This window comes from Triticum urartu, chromosome 1A (genome assembly GCF_056163025.1).
Source record: "Triticum urartu cultivar PI428250 chromosome 1A, HENAU_Tu73, whole genome shotgun sequence".
Classification (NCBI taxonomy): Eukaryota; Viridiplantae; Streptophyta; class Magnoliopsida; order Poales; family Poaceae; genus Triticum; species Triticum urartu.
In genome coordinates, this window is record NC_141873.1 from 19,016,276 (window position 1) to 19,034,187 (window position 17,912).

Sequence of the window (17,912 nt, forward strand, 5' to 3'; positions counted from 1 at the left end):
CCACCACCGGCCCACCAGTGCGCACCACCCGCCATCTGCGCCCACAGCCGCCCGACGAGATCCAGATCGTGCCGCGACCTAGACCACCGCCGCCAGCGCTGCAGGGACGCCCGCCACCTCCCAGTCGCCGGATCCGTGCGTCACCGCCACCGGGAACCCCGCCGGACCCGCGCCCCCACGAGCAGCGTCGCTCACGCCGCCGGAATCCCGAACAGGGGAGGGAGGGAGACGCCCCGCCGCCGCCCGCGGCGCACGGGCTTCGCCTGGTGGCGCGCTCCGGCGGCGGCGAGGGGGAGGAGGAGCCAAGAGGGGGAGCTTGGGCGGCGGCGGATCTAGGGCTCCCGGACGCGCGCGCGGGGCGCGTCGCGGGAGCGGGGGGGGGGGGGGGGGGGAGGGGGGGGAGGGTGGAGGGGATCCACCGCAGCCCGCAACAGATTAAATTGCAAATTTGCTTATTTCTTTCCAACCGACTGAAGCAAGGCTTTTCTTGGCGGAGTCCTAAATTTTGGTATGACTTCTTCCTACGGTTGAGTAATATGGAGCAGCATTGAACCAATTAAAACTTGTTGCATCAAATTATCATGACCCAAGTTCATTCCCTTATCCTCCATAGCACATGGAACATCTCCTAAAATACGGGTTGTCTTTCTCCTTTGTCCTGCCACTTGAAACTCCTTCCGGTCCGGTGTAGCTAGAGCAATGTTCGGACATGATACAAGAACTTCAGCGCTGATGGCCACATCATAATACTATGCATCGTGTTTCATGTTTAATGTTTCATGTGTCCTTAACTAGCGATGTCCTCGTGGTGGAGCCATGGAGGCTAGATCATGTGGAATAAATGCATCATTCATCCTAGTCCCGAGAATAAATTTCATCGTGAACCTTCTGATTTTGTAGAAGCACAATGCACTGTGATTATTAACCTTACAAGTTACAAATAACAGCATCTTAATTACCACATTATTTTGTGCTTACTCAATGAATTTCTCTCTTAGCATTACCAGCTCATTTATGGCATCTCTGATGCTCATTCTTGTTCTTGGTGATTCCTCCGTGCATTGTAACCCAACGTGGAAGACCGCCACTAGGCACCCTTGTAACCTGGTATCCTCTGGTATCCTCTTTGTAATTCCGCTGCATTGCTCGGCTTGTAACAATGCTGGGTCAACAATTTCAGTAACTCTGTCCGGATAGTTTGACGCAACATAGAATCGCAGAGTATGGTCCCCTTGGAACATGCCATCCGTGGGACTCTTTCCCGTGAACATCTCAAGAAGGATCACTCCGTAGCTGTATACATCACCATCAATGGAGACTTCTCCACCCATCCCGTATTCTACAGATTTCAAGCAATAAAATGTAGCACAATCAGATATGATTATGTGGATGGAACAACTCTTTTGGAAGAAACGGTAGAAGGAAAGGCAAACATCAGAGTACAGTACACACACCTGGAGCAATATATCCGATGGATCCTCTAATTCCAGCAGATCTTCCAGCATTTGGATCCTCCGTTGAGCCGCTGTTCATCATCTTATCAACAAATCGTGATAGCCCAAAATCCCCTACGTGTGCGACCATGTCATTGTCTAGAAGCACATTGCTTGGCTTCATATCGCAATGAACAATTGGTGATTGACCCCGGTTGTGCAGATAATCAAGTGCTTGGGCAACATCGAGTGCAGTGTTCACCCTTTGCACCATGGTCAACATCCTTGGTGCTTCACCCTCCATGACTTGACTTGTATGTAGCCAACTGTCAAGGTCCCCGTTGCGCATGAACTCATACACCAAAGCTTTGAAATCATTTCCTTGGTGATCAACACTTGTGCACACCGTAATGATCTTTACAAGATTCCGATGACGCATGCTTCTCAAGGCATGACATTCGCGCAGGAAACTTCCCTCGGCCCCTTGTTGCAAAAGGTTCAGCACCTTTATTGCAACCTCCCTGTTGTGCAAAGTTGCTCTGTACACAGCTCCAAAACTTCCCGTCCCAACAAGACTATCTGGAGAGAAATGGTTCGTTGCTCTCTGTAGATCAAGGAATGAGACTTGCCAATGATTATCCTCTGAAAGTGGTTGCAGCCCCTCCCCCTGTTGCCTTTTAGAGCACCGGCACATGCCATATAGGAAGAGCATAACAAATATTGATAATGCTCCGAAAACAGTGCATATGATGATGAGCAAATATCTCCTTGGTGTATGCTTCTTACCATCGGATGATTTGGGAGTGCAGTGTGGGAGATGTAACTGTGGAATACCACCGCACACCTGATTGCCGGCCAAGAAGATTCTACTTGCATTGCTAAAGACACCACTTACTGGAATGGGACCGTCAAGGTTGTTGTAGGAGATATTCATGTAAACCAAGAAGGGCAAGGAGTCAAAGAAAGTTGGAATTTGTCCAGTCAAGTTGTTTCCTGAAAGATCTACTTCTTGTATCCCTTTCAAGCTACCAAGTGATAGGGGGATGCGACCAGTGAGGATGTTATTTTGGAGACCAAGACTGGCAAGCTCAGTACATTTTCCAAGAGGTGAGGGAATCTCTCCTGATAGTTTATTGTTTGAAAAATCGAGCTGCACCAGGTTTATTAAACTTCCTATCTCAAATGGGATTTGACCATGAAGAAAGTTATGAGAAAGATCCAGTTTCTTGGTTAAAGAGGTGAGGCTGACTAGTTGTGTTGGTATAGTACCTCTCAGTTGGTTGTGTGATAAGTCTAGACTGGCCATGCGGTCCAGCCATCCAAAACTTGTAGGTATGGATCCCATCAAGTTATTGTGAGAAAGGACAAGACGGAACAGGCATGTGAGGTTACCAATTGTAGAAGGGATTAGTCCCTGAATGTTGTTCCCGAATAATTCTAGGACTTGAAGGTCGTGAAGCTCCCCAATTGTTTCCGGTATTGTGCCGGTTAACAAGTTGCCACCAATTTGGAAGTTGGTAAGTTTCTCAAGCTTTGCGATATCTGGAGAGATTTCGCCATATATGCTGTTACCCTCGAGATACATCATCTCAATTGAAGATAGATTCGCAATGGATGGTGGAAATGGACCCCGGAAACGCTTAGAGGATAGGGCCAGTGCGAAAAGCTGAGTGCAGTTTGCTAAGGATGCCAGTAGGTCCCAATCCTTTTCCCAACTTGCTTCTAGTAGCTGGTTATTCTCTAGTGCCAGCACCTCGAGGTTTCTCAAGCTGCCAATGTTGAGTGGCACAGATCCATGGAGCTGATTGTTGGCAAGTTCAATCATTACGAGTTGAGAAGCATTTCCTAATGAGCCGGGAATCCTTCCATGGAAATTGCAAGAATAGAGCAACAAAAACTCGAGGTTTGGGAGAGTAGATCCAACATCATTCGGGATAACACCAGACAAATCATTGTGACTCAGCTGGATCTGTCTGATTGAAGACAAGTTAAAGATGGATGCCGGGATGGTGCCCGAGAGCTCATTGAAGGCTAAATGGAGATACCGCAACTTGGTCATTTGTCCAAAGGATTCTGGTATCTCGCCTACTAATCTGTTTCTACCCATGCTCAAAATCACTAGAGATGTAAGGTTTCCAAGAGAGGAAGGGATGGTGCCCACGATATTGTTGGTGTAGAGGCGAAGCTTCTTGAGGTTGGAGAGAGAGGCGAGGCCAAGTAGCAGTGGATGAGCTTGGCCGGTGAGGTTGTTGACGCCAACGTCCAAGACCTCGAGGTGGCGACAGTGGCTCAAGTTGGCGGGGATCTCTCCCACCAGGCTGTTGCGCCCCAGAAGTAGTGCACGAAGTCTGGAGGAGCGCGTGAGGGACGAAGGGATCTCACCTTGCAGGTTGTTGTCGCTAAGGTCAAGCTCGGAGAGGCGACGCAGGGAGCCGAGCTCCCGTGGGATGGTGCCGGCGAGGAGGTTGCCTGACAGGTTGAGCGTGCGGAGGAAGGTGAGGTTGGCGCGGTAGGGGGACACCGTGCCGGACAGGCCGGAGGACGTGAGCTCCACGCTGGTGACGCGGCGAGGGTGCCGGAGCGAGTGGCACCCCACGCCCCGCCAGCCTCCGCAGGGGTCGCTGGTGTTCACCCACGAGGAGAGCGCCCCCTCCGGGTCGCCGTTGATGAGGGCCTTGAAGGAGAGGAGAGCTCGCAAGTCGTCGTCTGTGGTGGCGTTCATCGTCGTCGCCGGTGCAGCGCCTGTGCATCGGCATGGTGAGGCGAGTAGTAGCACTAGCAGGACGGGGGCAGTGACAAGCCTCCAATGGTTTCTTCTTCTAGCCGCTGCCATGGCGCCGGCCGGCCCTTGTGCGGCTAGCTAGCTCTAGCTCTAGCTCCTCTTGTATGTGGCTGATTGGTGTAGTGTCACAAGATCAAGATGGACGACTACTACTACTAGTATATATGGGCTTGGTTTGTAGCGGAGGTGAGCTACTACAAGCCGTTCAAGGCTTCAAGCACGCAGGAAGCTTCACTCCAATTTCTGGGAAACTGTCAGGGAGGGAGCTGGCTGCCGTATGAAAGGGCTTTCTTTTTTACTGATAAAAAGAGCTTTTATTAACTCAACGATGTAGCATCAGGTGGATACAAAGTATGATGAGCAACATCCAGGCCTCTACATAGTGAAGATGCACCCACCCAACTCTAACAGTCTGACATAGATAAAACAACAAGATGATGCCATACGCCTATGTAAAAATAGGTGGTGGACCGATTCGAAAATTATGCTGCAACACACATGTAAGTATGAACCTCCATGACAACTGGCTCCAACAGTATGAAAGGGATGGAACTGAGTCACCTACTAGATCACTCATAGTTAGTAGCATAGTTCACACAGACACAGTCACTGCAGAATAGCATGATTGCATTGGATGCAATGCACATAATCAATGTGCTCACAGCTCACTCATTCAAAGTCCTTGTCAATAATAGTACTACTATAGTACTGCAGTTGTCTCATGATGCTGCTCATATTTGCCTTGCCTTCAAAACTATATCACATTGGATTCGTTCGTTCATGATGCTAGTCCTAGCAGAGCGGGTGGAGTGTCATTGAAGCTACTATTAATTTCTTTCCTGTGTTGATGGGGCAAGAATAGATTGGCCGGGGCATGCACGTCAATCTCGTCATGTGGATGGCAAGAAATCATTATCAGCTGACTCTAAACGGGAATGCGAGGGCGTACGCTGAGCCCACATGGTACTACCTCTGTCTAGGTGAATAAGTCATTCGTGTAGTTCTAGGTCATCGATTTGAGGAATTAAATATGTGTTATATATCATGAAAAGTATATCACTAGATTTCTACACGGATGTAGTTTCTAAATATTTTTTTTGTCACATATAATACATATTTAGATAGTTAAATCGATGACCTAGAACTATGCGAATGACTTATTCACCGAGACGGAGGTAGTACCAGACTTCTGCTCCTTGCATGTTTTCACCTCCCATAAATGCTGAAGTACGGCGCTGGCTTGCGGGCCACTAAAAATGGAAAGTGACCGCTTAGGAGAAATGTTGGGGCCGCGTACAATCGAAATGTAATAGATGTCAAGAATTAAATATTATGACAGAATCCCTTAATGATAAGTATCCTAGCTTACCTGCAATGGTCGGAACTGACATGAGTGATTTGTTTTTAAGAACTTGTTTGAAATAGTCCTAGCAAGGGTAAGTGGTTGGAAGAAAAAGAAATTGTCTATGGGTGGGAAAGAAACTCTTTTGAAGGTAGCCGCTCAATCCATACCTGTGTTTGTGATGACAGTATTCTTTTTTTCGGCGATGACACTATTGATGATTCCTAGAAACATTTGCAGAGGAGTTACATATGCTATTTCGCATCTGTTGTGTGGAGTTGATGACGACCATCGATAGATGCACTGGCTTGCTTGGTGGAAACTTCGTATACCAAAGGATGGGCTTTCTGATCTTCCCACTTTTAATACGGCCATGTTGGCAAATCAGTGCTGGAGGCCTTTAAAGAATCCATCCTCTTTGTGCGCCCAGGTTCTCATAGCGAGGTACTTTTAATATTTTGAAAGCAAATCTTAAGTCTGGAAAGCATGGACCAAAGTGTTATATACGGAATGCACGCATTTAATTGAGGGTGTATTTGAAGAGTATGAGATGTATTATTTTCGGCACGGTGACCAAGTCACATAATTATAAACGAAATTACCCTAGACCAATTTATTGGTTAGTGGCAAGTAAATCAGTAACTCCAGGAAAGTAATATATACATGCAATCGGCAGAGAGATAGTTTCCTACTTTTGCTACAAGGAGAGATACAGACAATCAGAAAAGAGATACTTTCCTTATTTTTGGAGGACTAACAAGGGAATTATGAGAAACTAGTGTTTCTGTTAAACGCAACAGTTTATTAGTGTAGAAGAGCAGCACAGGTGCATCATATGAAATTATATGATGTAAATTTCCTTGGAATGATGGCTTTTTTCTAAGCGATGTATGGGGTGTTGTGGTTGCAAATGCACGTCAATTTTCTTTCCCGTTGCAACGCATGGGCATATGTCCTAGTAACAAATTATAACACTTATTACATCATCAATCAGGAGCGGCACAAATCAATAATTAACCATATCACTTTAAATTTGAGTGCCCACCAGTTGAACTTCTATTGATAGCCTTCGTCATTTTCCTGGCCCAAATAATTGTATCGTCTTGTGTGGTGCTCGATCTCTTAACACATCGCCACGGAGTAGGCGCCATTTTCCCCACATCCTTTGGTGTTCCCATCAAAATTTCTAATAAAACCTTGGCCATGTGAGGAATATCAGCTCGTCGGTACTTGACTTCTATTGACTCCAACTTCTTGCGGTGAGCGAGTATTGGTCTACGGTGTATGGAACATGATCTCCTCAATTCTGCTTTCCATTTCCCTCTATTAGGTGGGTCTAGAGACTGTTCTTGCACAATGATTAGTGCATATTAGATTAAATGTCTGGCAACAAATGAACAAAATGGTACGTGTAATTTTTTTGGAAAGGACAATATAGAATTTCACACAGTATTCTGCATGTAATAAAAACTATACTGTTGGCCTGCTATAGAAATACTTGATAAGTACATCATATTTTGACTTAGGGAAAACTAGAATGTGTTTACAATTTGGAACAGAGGGAGTACTTTTCAAATGTTTTTAGATATGATACTTCCGACCATTGCATTATGACTTTATACTAAGTTAACATTGCGAAAGAATCGATAATAAACTTACTGAGATAACGCAAATCAATTTTGGACCTCGTATTTGTTATAATGTGACAACTTGGACTGTTTTCAATTTTGGAAGTTTGAACCACATTTTTAACAGGATATTCACTTTGAACCAAATTCGAGATTTTGATTCAATATAAGAAATCATAGCCACTTTGAATAAAACCAACAGGTGCTTATGATATGTTATTATCTATATATAGGTTATGACTACTTATGATTTGTTATATTACAACTAAATACGGAATGTGGGTTAAAGTGAAAACAGGGGAACCAAGTCGACATACAGTGTAACAAACACGTGATCCAAATGGAGTTTTATCCAAATTTGTAAATAATCAACATCAAATGCTTTAAATAAATGTACTGCCAGGCTACTTGTTCTAGAACATGATGAAATGAACATGAGTACCTTGCAGCGGTGCAGCCTAAGCCCCTCCAGATTAGGGGCGTTGCGAAGGATGATGGTCAGTGCGAAGAAGTTGGCTCCAACATCACACCCATCTAGAAGCAAGGTTCTCAAGCTTTGCATTAGTGGGAATTCTTGCGATTTCCAGCGTAACAACGCCTAATTTATTATACAGTATTAACAACAGAATTATCAGTGTGTATTAACTTTAAAGTATTAAATAGCCCGCTATAGCATTTGGAGGGGCATCACGTTAATTAAAAGGCATCATGTACGTACAATCTAACAGCTTTAGCAGGCTATAGCCTCAATTAGGTGCTATAAATTGAGGCTGCCATGGTTGTGAGAGATAATCATATATAGAATGCGTATACAATTGGGACATAGTTACATACCATGGTTGTGAAGCCGGACAAAACCAGATTTCTGACATTGGGTAGTTGGAGCAGGAGGTGGTACATGGATTTCAAGAAACGGCGCTTGTATTTAGTCACCGGTTGGCCGAGCCCTAGTAGTTCCTCGCCGTCGGTGTCTGATATACACAAGGACGCTTGGACGACGTTGTTGTTTTCTGGTGGAGCAATTGCTACCGGGTAGCCATGGGTGCTGCCGAAGGGAAGCACGAGGCGCAGCGAGGCGAGGCGAGGCAGCACGAGGAGGAGAGGGGCGCTTCTGTAGTCGTGGTGGGTGAGGACAATGGCGAGCGTCTTGAGCGTGGGCGACGCGATGGTGTGGCAACAGCAGACGCAGCTCTCGACGTGCAGGCTCTCGAGCACCGGGCACCGGTCCCTGATCTGCTCCGCGAAGTCGTCTGCCAGGCTGAGGCCGAAGAGCCGCAAGGTGGTGAGGCGGGAGGTGATGTCGGCGCATGCGGGGTCCAGGCTGAAGCTCAGGAAGGGCGGCAGGTTCATGGCGCTGCCGTAGGCGTAGTGGACGTCGACTGCCGCCGGGCGGCGCATCAGGCTGAAGTGGACCCAGTCGTCGAACGGGCCACGGCCGACCAAGTAGAGACGGAAGGCGTCCAGCGGCGCCGGCCCGACTTGGACGCCTGGGCGCAACGTCGTCATCATGTTGGCGAAGTGCCCAAGTTGGTGCCAGCCGCTGTCGTCGAGGCCGTGGAGGACGTACTCCCGCGGGTCGATGTCGACGCGGGGCACGGAGGGGAACTCCCGCTGGTCGATGTCCACGCAGGGCACGGAGCGCCAGACGTTCCTCCACCGCCGGGACAGCGCGGTCGTCTGCACGGCCTGCCGGGAACCGAGGAACGACAGGATGCCCTGCAGGAGGCAATCCGGCAGGTCGCCCAGCCGGTCCACGCATGACCGGGATGACGACGAGGCCGCCGCCGCCGCCGCCTCCATGATCGATCTGCAGACAGATCGTGCCTAATCGGGAGGGGAATAGATTTGGAGCTGGGGTTTATAGAAGATACGTTCGAGGAGAATACAGGTCGGCCAGCGGGGAACATTATAATGAGTAATGCTATACGTATAAACGAGTTACAAGGTTTTACAAAGAAGATTAATTTGATTGGTCAATAGGTGGGGAGGCGGCCCACCCCCTTTGAAAATCAGGGGGGCAAGTTTGTGATTGCGTGTAATTCTTTATATGTTTAACATTATTGCATTATAATATAGGGATTGTCTATATAGGGCTCATTCGGTTTGCAGGAAATCTGAACGTAGGAATTTGTAGTAGTATAGGAATTTGATAGGATGACACTTGCCACTCTAAGGAATTGAGTTGCCTCGTTCCTACGCGCAAAATGAGGTTTGAGTGGATGTGTAGTTTCCTCCAAAAACATAGGAAATGAATAGTATTCCTACGAAATTTTTATACGCATTTCCTATAAACCGAATGCATATATAGAAAATTTTCCTCTGGAATCCTTGTTCCCATGTTTTTCCTATAAAAATCCTCCGAACCGGAGGCCATAACATCTAGATGTGACTATGTTTTTTTCTTGACTGGAGCGCAGAAAAGAAAGGACGTCGATAACTGCCACACGTGTGGCAGGAAGGGAGACGCACCACACGTTTCTAATGCAAACAGATTGCCATGTCATCGCATGCATGCATGTAGGAATCTTTTTGGATTTTCAGTTTTTAAAATGTTTTATCTCTTAAACGAAAATTCCGATTGAAGATCCGTTTTCACCATTAAATCCCTCGCGACGAGATCTTCGAAACTAGATCCCATGTTGATATGTTTTGATGAATTTTTTTTGGATTAAAAGTTGCCATGTCTATTGCATATGAATTGCCATGGCGTTTACACTGAAGTTGCCATGATATGTTTCAGCTATTTTCTTATACATTTAAAAGTAATTTTGACATTTATAAAACGGAGAATTAAGAAACTAGACTTGCCATGAACCATAAACTAAAATTGCCATGATACATGCACGTAAAATTGCCATGGTTCATAAAAAAAATAATTTTTATGGTCAAAGTACTGGAGTTGCCATCATCAAAATACTAAAATTGCCATGATCTACAAACTAAAATTGTCACATGGCAACTGCAGTGTAAACATCATGGCAACTTCTGGGTAAAAAAAATCATCGAAACATATCAACATGGGGTCTAGTTTTGAAGATCTCGTCGAGACGGATTTAATGGTGAAAACGGATTTTTACTTCGCTTTTTTATTTAGGAGATATAACATTTTTAAGCCGAAAACCAAAAAAAATCATGTTGATGTCATCTATTCATACGTGGCAAAATGAGTGGTGATTGAGGTGGGTGGGCGATGTGCAAATGCCCACACGTGTGGGCGTTAGCTTTTTCCAAAAGAAATGTAAGTGACACAGTGCAGGAATTGAACTCCAGGCCTCATCGTGGGGAACAAGAGCTCCAAATCCAGCCGAAAGCTTTTGTTTTTTTTTGCGCTGGTAGAAGAATTTTTATTCCAAAGGTACAGGGTTACAGTCACGAGGCAAGAGGTCCTCAACACACGGTGGACCTCGACCCAGCCATACAGCAGTAGTACTCTCTGTACGGCTATACAGTGTCAAACGATCTGCTACCCTATTCTGCATACAACTGATTTTCGAGGGAATAAACTCTGTATCTACCATAAGAAAACGAATCTCAGCTACTAAATGTCCATAGGCTAATCTAGATAAGCTGTCGCCAGACAGGGCGGAAAGGGCGACAGAAGAATCCGACTGAACAATGACAGGGAGATCACAGTGCTGGATGGCCAGAGCCATCCCTTGCATTAACGCATGCAACTCCGCTTCCAACACTTCATTACAGTTAAAGATGCATCGGTACGCCAAGAAGATCACACTCCCATCATGTCTCCTTAGTACCATCCCTGCCGCTGCTGATCCATCAGATTGAAGAAAAGCTCCATCAACAGATAAGGCCACCTTCCCCGGTGGTGGCTTCGGCCAGGGGTGGACTATAACCTCCTTCTGTGCAGCTGTCGGCGCCTCGTTCCGCATAGACATCTTCCCTTTGATAATTTTATCGGTGGAATATTTGGTGCAGAGATCTAATGATTGCATATAGCTCTGCAAATATGAAGCTGATGTAGCCACCGACGGCACCTCCTTGCCATGTACAAGATCCGACCGGAGAGACCATATACGCCAAATCAGCATAATCACACACGCCCTCATATATTCATCACAATTTGCTAACACATTAAGAAGCCAGTCTTGCCCTGTGTCCTGCAGCAGATCGCGGCTCGGCAAGCTCCAAACCATCCGCATCTGTTGCCATAGTTGCTGTGCATGATCACATGTGACTAGGGCATGGAACGGGGACTCCTTTTCCTTCGCGCACAGAGGGCAGGTATCTCGTGTAGAGATATGCCGATACTTTTTGCAGGCGTTTGTTGCAAACGCCCCCGAAACAACCTTCCACGCCGAAATCCTCATCTTGAGGGGTACCTTGGCTGCCCAAATGCACTGCCAGATCAGCCTATCCCCAACTGAGCTGCTGCTCGTCGCGGGTGTACTACCCGGGTCGACGCTAAGCGTTGCGAGTCTGTAAGCACTCCTCACAGAGAATTGTCCGCTCCTCTCCGGGAACCACGCAATGAAATCTTGGCCATTCCTTGGTAAGGTACGGATTTTAAGAATTTCCCGTACGTCCATGTCCCAAAAATGTTCTCGCAACCTTTGTTCATCCCAAGCACTTGTTCAGTTAAGAAATCCGCCACCCAATTAGGTCTACAATTGCGCTTTGGTGTGATTGGCCGGAAATTATGACCCCTCGGAATCCACGCATCTCTCCAAGTTCTAATCAATGTCCCGTCCCCCACACGCAAAATGATGCCTTTCTTCACCAACTTGAGGCCATGTACAATCCCCTTCCAAACTGCAGACGAGCTGGTAGGGAACACTATATCCAATAGATTACCATGAGGGTAATATTTGGCTCTAAGAAGTCTCGCACACAGGCTATCTGGGCAATCCAACAAACGCCACGCCTGCTTAGCAAGCAGGGCATGATTGAATGCTCTCATGTCACGGAAGCCCATGCCCCCCATAGATTTGGGAACCACCATCTTCTTCCAACTTAGCCATGCCATCTTTCTCTTACCATTCTCCACCCCCCGCTAGTACTGCCTCATCATCCTTGTCAAGTCATCACAAATAGACGAAGGGAGCCTGAAGACACTCATAACATATGTAGGGATGGACTGTGCAATAGCCTTAATCAAGATTTCCTTGTTCCCCACAGAAACAAATTGTTCACTCCAATCTATCAACCTTGCTCTCAATCTCTCCTGAAGTGTTTCGAATTGTCCTTTGTGAACTCTTCCTTCTGGCACCGGTAAGCCCAAGTATTTGGGCTCAAAGACTTGCTGGGACACTTCCAATATGCCTTTTACCTCATCCTCCACCACCGCATTACAATTGTCAGAGAAGAGGATGGAACACTTTTCGGGGTTTATAAGTTGACCCGTCGCTGAAGTGTAAGTGTTCAACAAACCGTTGACAATGCTAGCTTGCTGGCTCGACGCCTCAAAGAACAATATTGTATTATCATCCGCAAAAAGCAAGTGAGATATCTCCGGAGCACCTCGACATATGGTTACTCCCCTTAATTCACCACTCTCAACAGAGCTGGTAATCAGAGCAGACAAGGCGTCAGCAACAAAAAGAAAAAGAAATGGGACAACGGATCACCTTGTCGCAACCCCCTTGATGGGGAGAAAACCTTAAGCAACTTCCCATTGAATTTCACAGAATATGTGACCGATTTGACGCAAGCCATCATACAGTTGATCCATGTTGCAGAAAAACCCCATCTGGGCAAGGCCTTCTCTAGGAAGTCCCAATCAACCCGGTCATACGCCTTAGACAAGTCCAACTTGTATGCATATGCAGCCGGGTTATTATTCTTCAGATTCTGAATATGATTGATACACTCAAAAGCTATGATCGAGTTATCGGAGATAAGACGGCCCGGTATAAAGGCACTTTGGTTTTCAGAAATTAGTTCCGTCAACAGAGACCGTAGCCGGTTCACCAAACACTTAGACACAATCTTGTAGGTCACGTTACACAAACTTATTGGACGAAAATCCTTGAGCTCCTTAGGAAACAGAACCTTCGGGATTAGTACAATAGCCGTATCATTCACACCCTCCGGCATGACTCCTGTATTAAAAAAACTCCATAACTGCCGCTGTAATCTCGCCCTTCATAATAGCCCAATTCCGCTAATAGAACCGAGCAGGGAACCCATCCGTGCTTGGTGCTTTTAGCGGTCCAATTTGGAACAGCGCATCAGACACCCCTTCCACTGTGAGCGGCCTACACAAGGCTGTGTTCATCTCATGTGTCACTTTCGGTATTATCCTCTCCAAGACCACTTCCGGGGAGAGGGTTAGATCCTTCGTGAACACCTCCTTAAAGTATGAGGTGGCCATCAACTCCATCTCAGAGGGGGATGAACACCACGTCCCATCAGTGCGCCTCAATCGCTGAATATAGTTGCGCCGCGCGCGCCACACAGCCCGCCGATGGAGGTACGTAGTGTTCCTCTCACCTTCGTTGAGCCATGTAATGCGTGAACGCTGCAGCCACAACATCTCTTCACGGTACAGTAACTCGTCCAGTTGATACATATTTTGTCTTATGGCTGCCCTGTCCGCATCTTGAAGCTGCAAGTCAGCTAGTTCAGTATGCAACTTTTCAATCTCGGACATGACATGGCCGAAATTTGCCTTGCTCCATGCCCGCAGACGCTGCATCATCTCCTTCAGGGCGTCTCGAACTGACCCCAGATGCCCGTTTGGTTTACTCTTGCCCCATCTTTCCGCAATCACTGCCTCGAGGCCAGGATGTCGTTCCCACATTATTTCATATCTGGATGCATTTTGATTGCGTCGTGGTTCTGCATGTGCTAGCCGCACCATGATGGGAGCATGATCGGAGCACGAGGACGCCAGATGCACCACTTGCGCAAAAGGGAACAATTCCTTCAGAGCTTCATCCGCACATGCCCTGTCCAGACGAACACGAACGTTCCTCGTACCATGTTGTCCATTATCATATGTGAATGGGGCTCCTGAGAAGCCCAAGTCCATCAGTTCACAATCTTCCAAACAAACTCGGAATAGGAGCATTTGGCTCTGAGACCGAGGCGACCGAGAAAAGTGTTCATGTTGCCACATTGCTTCGTTGAAGTCACCACACACCAGCCACGGTTCCGTCGAGGACGCCCGCAAGCTCGTCAAACCACTCCACATACGGTGTCGGTGCTCCACCCTTGGTTCACCGTACACAAACGTAGTTCTCCAAGTCTTGTCATTGGCATTGTCGACAGTTCTCACATCTATGTACCTTGCACAGGAATCAAGCACTGTTACTTGCAAATTTTCATCCCAAAATAATGCAAGCCCTCCACTGAGGCCAGCACTGGACACACCCGCAAAACCCTTCATATTCAATCTCCTTTTAAGCTTTTCCATCTGACTAGAGGCTTGTCGTGTTTCTGATAGGAAGATCTGCCCCGGGGAATTGGCTTTTGAGAGGGCCAACACCTCACGAACTGTCCGGCGGTCCCCCCCCCCCCCGGCAATTCCACACTAAGATACTCATTGTGCCCGGCGGTCCTCCTCTAGGGAGGTCGTCGATCTATCGTCTGAAAACTCTTGGGAGTCAATCCTTGCCTTTTTACTATTTGAGCTGTTGCTCGGCGATGAAGGCGCATCACCATCTTCTCCTAGTCCTTGGGTCAGAGCTAATGTGGCAGCCATTATACTAGGTAGTACCTGCCCCGCACAGTCCATAGCCAGCCTTTTATGAGCCAGTGGGTCGACCTGCATATCCCTGGTACTGGTCTTCGACGGGCTAGATGCAGTATCAGCCAAGTCCGAGTCAGTAACTATCTTCCCAACCTTCTCTTTTGCTAGGGTGAGCTGTTGTTGCTTTTGCTTATCGTTGCCTCGATCAACATCATCTGTTCTTGCTGAAGGAAATATGCCCTAGAGGCAATAATAAAGTTATTATTTATTTCCTTATATCATGATAAATGTTTATTATTCATGCTAGAATTGTATTAACCGGAAACATAATACATGTGTCAATACATAGACAAAACAGAGTGTCACTAGTATGCCTCTACTTGACTAGCTCGTTAATCAAAGATGGTTAAGTTTCCTAACCATGAACAAAGAGTTGTTATTTGATTAACGGGATCACATCATTAGGTGAATGATTTGATTGACATGACCCATTCCATTAGCTTAGCACCCGATCGTTTAGTATGTTGCTATTGCTTTCTTCATGACTTATACATGTTCCTATGACTATGAGATTATGCAACTCCCGTTTGCCGGAGGAACACTTTGGGTGCTACCAAACGTCACAACGTAACTGGGTGATTATAAAGGAGCATTACAGGTGTCTCCAAAGGTAGATGTTGGGTTGGCGTATTTCGAGATTAGGATTTGTCACTCCGATTATCGGAGAGGTATCTCAGGGCCCTCTCGGTAATACACATCACATAAGCCTTGCAAGCATTGCAACTAATAAGTTAGTTGTGAGATGATGTATTACAGAACGAGTAAAGAGACTTACCGGTAACGAGATTGAACTAGGTATTGGATACCGACGATCGAATCTCGGGCAAGTAACATACCGATGACAAAGGGAACAACATATGTTGTTATGCGGTCTGACCGATAAAGATCTTCGTAGAATATGTAGGAGCCAATATGGGCATCCAGGTCCCGCTATTGGTTATTGACCGGAGACGTGTCTCGGTCATGTCTACATTGTTCTCGAACCGTAGGGTCCGCACGCTTAAAGTTACGATGACAGTTGTTATGAGTTTTATGCATGTTGATGTATCGAAGTTAGTTCGGAGTCCCGGATGTGATCACCGACATGACGAGGAGTCTCGAAATGGTCGAGACATAAAGATTGATATATTGGATGACTATATTCGGACACCGGAAGTGTTCTGGATGAATTTCGGATAAAACCGGAGCACCGGGGGGTTACCGGAACCCCCCGGGGGGTTAATGGGCCTTATGGGCCTAAAGTGGAGAAGAGGAAGGGGCTGCCAGGGCAGGCCGCGCACCCCCTCTCCCCCTAGTCCGAATTGGACAAGGAGGGAGGGGCGGCGCCCGGGCCCCCTTTCCTTCTCTCCCCCCCTCTCTCCTAATTGGACAAGGAAACGGGAGGGGAGTCCTACTCCCGGTAGGAGTAGGACTCCTCCTGCTCCCTCCTCCTGGCCGGCCACACCCCTCCCCTTGGCTCCTTTATATACGGAGGCAGGGGGCACCCTAGAACACACAAGTTGATCCCCGTGATCGTTCCTTAGCCGTGTGCGGTGCCCCCTACCACCATATTCCACCTCGGTCATATCATTGTAGTGCTTAGGCGAAGCCCTGCGGCGGTAGAACATCATCATCGTCACCAAGCCGTTGTGCTGACGGAACTCATCCCCGAAGCTTTGCTGGATCGGAGCCCGGGGAGCGTCATCGAGCTGTACGTGTGCCAAGAACTCGGAGGCGCCGGAGTAACGGTGATTGGATCGGTCAGATCGGGAAGACGTACGACTACTTTCTCTACGTTGTGTCAACGCTTCCGTTGCGATCTACAAGGGTACGTAGATCATACTCTCCCCTCTCGTTGCTATGCATCACCATGATCTTGCGTGTGTGTAGGAAATTTTTGAAATTACTGCGTTCCCCAACAGTGGTATCAGAGCCTAGGTTTTATGGTTTGATGTTATATGCATGAGTAGAACACAAGTGAGTTGTGGGCGATATAAGTCATACTGCCTACCAGCATGTCATACTTTGGTTCGGCGGTATTGTTGGACGAGACGACCCGGACCAACATTACGCGTACGCTTACGCGAGACCGGTTCTCCCGACGTGCTTTGCACATAGGTGGCTTGCGCGCGACTGTCTCTCCAACTTTAGTTGAACCGAGTGTGGCTACGCCCGGTCCTTGCGAAGGTTAAAACGGCATCAACTTGACAAACTATCGTTGTGGTTTTGATGCGTAGGTGAGATTGGTTCTTACTTAAGCCCGTAGCAGCCACGTAAAACTTGCAACAACAAAGTAGAGGACGTCTAACTTGTTTTTGCATGGCATGTTGTGATGTGATATGGTCAAGACATGATGCTAAATTTTATTGTATGAGATGATCATGTTTTGTAACCGAGTTATCGGCAACCGGCAGGAGCCATATGGTTGTCGCTTTATTGTATGCAATGCAATCGCGATGTAATGCTTTACTTTATCACTAAGCGGTAGCGATAGTCGTGGAAGCATAAGATTGGCGAGACGACAACGATGCTACGATAGAGATCAAGGTGTCGCGCCGGTGACGATGGTGATCACGACGGTGCTTCGGAGATGGAGATCACAAGCACAAGATGATGATGGCCATATCATATCACTTATATTGATTGCATGTGATATTTATATTTTATGCATCTTATCTTGCTTTGATTAACGGTAGCATTATAAGATGATCTCTCACTAAAATTATCAAGAAGTGTTCTCCCCGAGTATGCACCGTTGCCAAAGTTTGTCGTGCCCAGACACCACGTGATGATCGGGTGTGATAAGCTCTACGTCCATCTACAACGGGTGCAAGCCAGTTTTTGCACACGCAGAATACTCGGGTTATACTTGACGAGCCTAGCATATGCAGATATGGCCTCGGAACACGGAGACCGAAAGGTCGAGCGTGAATCATATAGTAGATATGATCAACATAATGATGTTCACCATTGAAGACTAATCCATTTCACGTGATGATCGGTTATAGTTTAGTTGATTTGGATCACGTGATCACTT

The 17,912-nt window shown here is 47.0% G+C and overlaps 1 protein-coding gene and 1 pseudogene across 2 annotated transcripts; both read right to left on the reverse strand.

The window, feature by feature from the left end:
• Positions 1 to 547: 547 nt before the first annotated feature.
• On the reverse strand, positions 548 to 4,456 carry LOC125543101 (uncharacterized; annotated as a pseudogene). Its single transcript, XR_015617046.1, has 2 exons — positions 1,455 to 4,456; positions 548 to 1,339 (listed from the first exon to the last, which is right to left on the reverse strand). The product of XR_015617046.1 is annotated as an uncharacterized LOC125543101 (transcript).
• A 1,876-nt stretch (positions 4,457 to 6,332) lies between these two features.
• On the reverse strand, positions 6,333 to 8,990 carry LOC147988504 (MEIOTIC F-BOX protein MOF-like). The gene is made up of 3 exons (XM_087534997.1): positions 8,020 to 8,990; positions 7,628 to 7,783; positions 6,333 to 6,341 (listed from the first exon to the last, which is right to left on the reverse strand). The coding sequence occupies exons 1-3, from the start codon at positions 8,983 to 8,985 to the stop codon at positions 6,333 to 6,335; spliced, it is 1,131 nt and encodes a 376-aa protein (XP_087391123.1). The 5' UTR covers positions 8,986 to 8,990.
• Between the last annotated feature and the right edge of the window lie 8,922 nt (positions 8,991 to 17,912).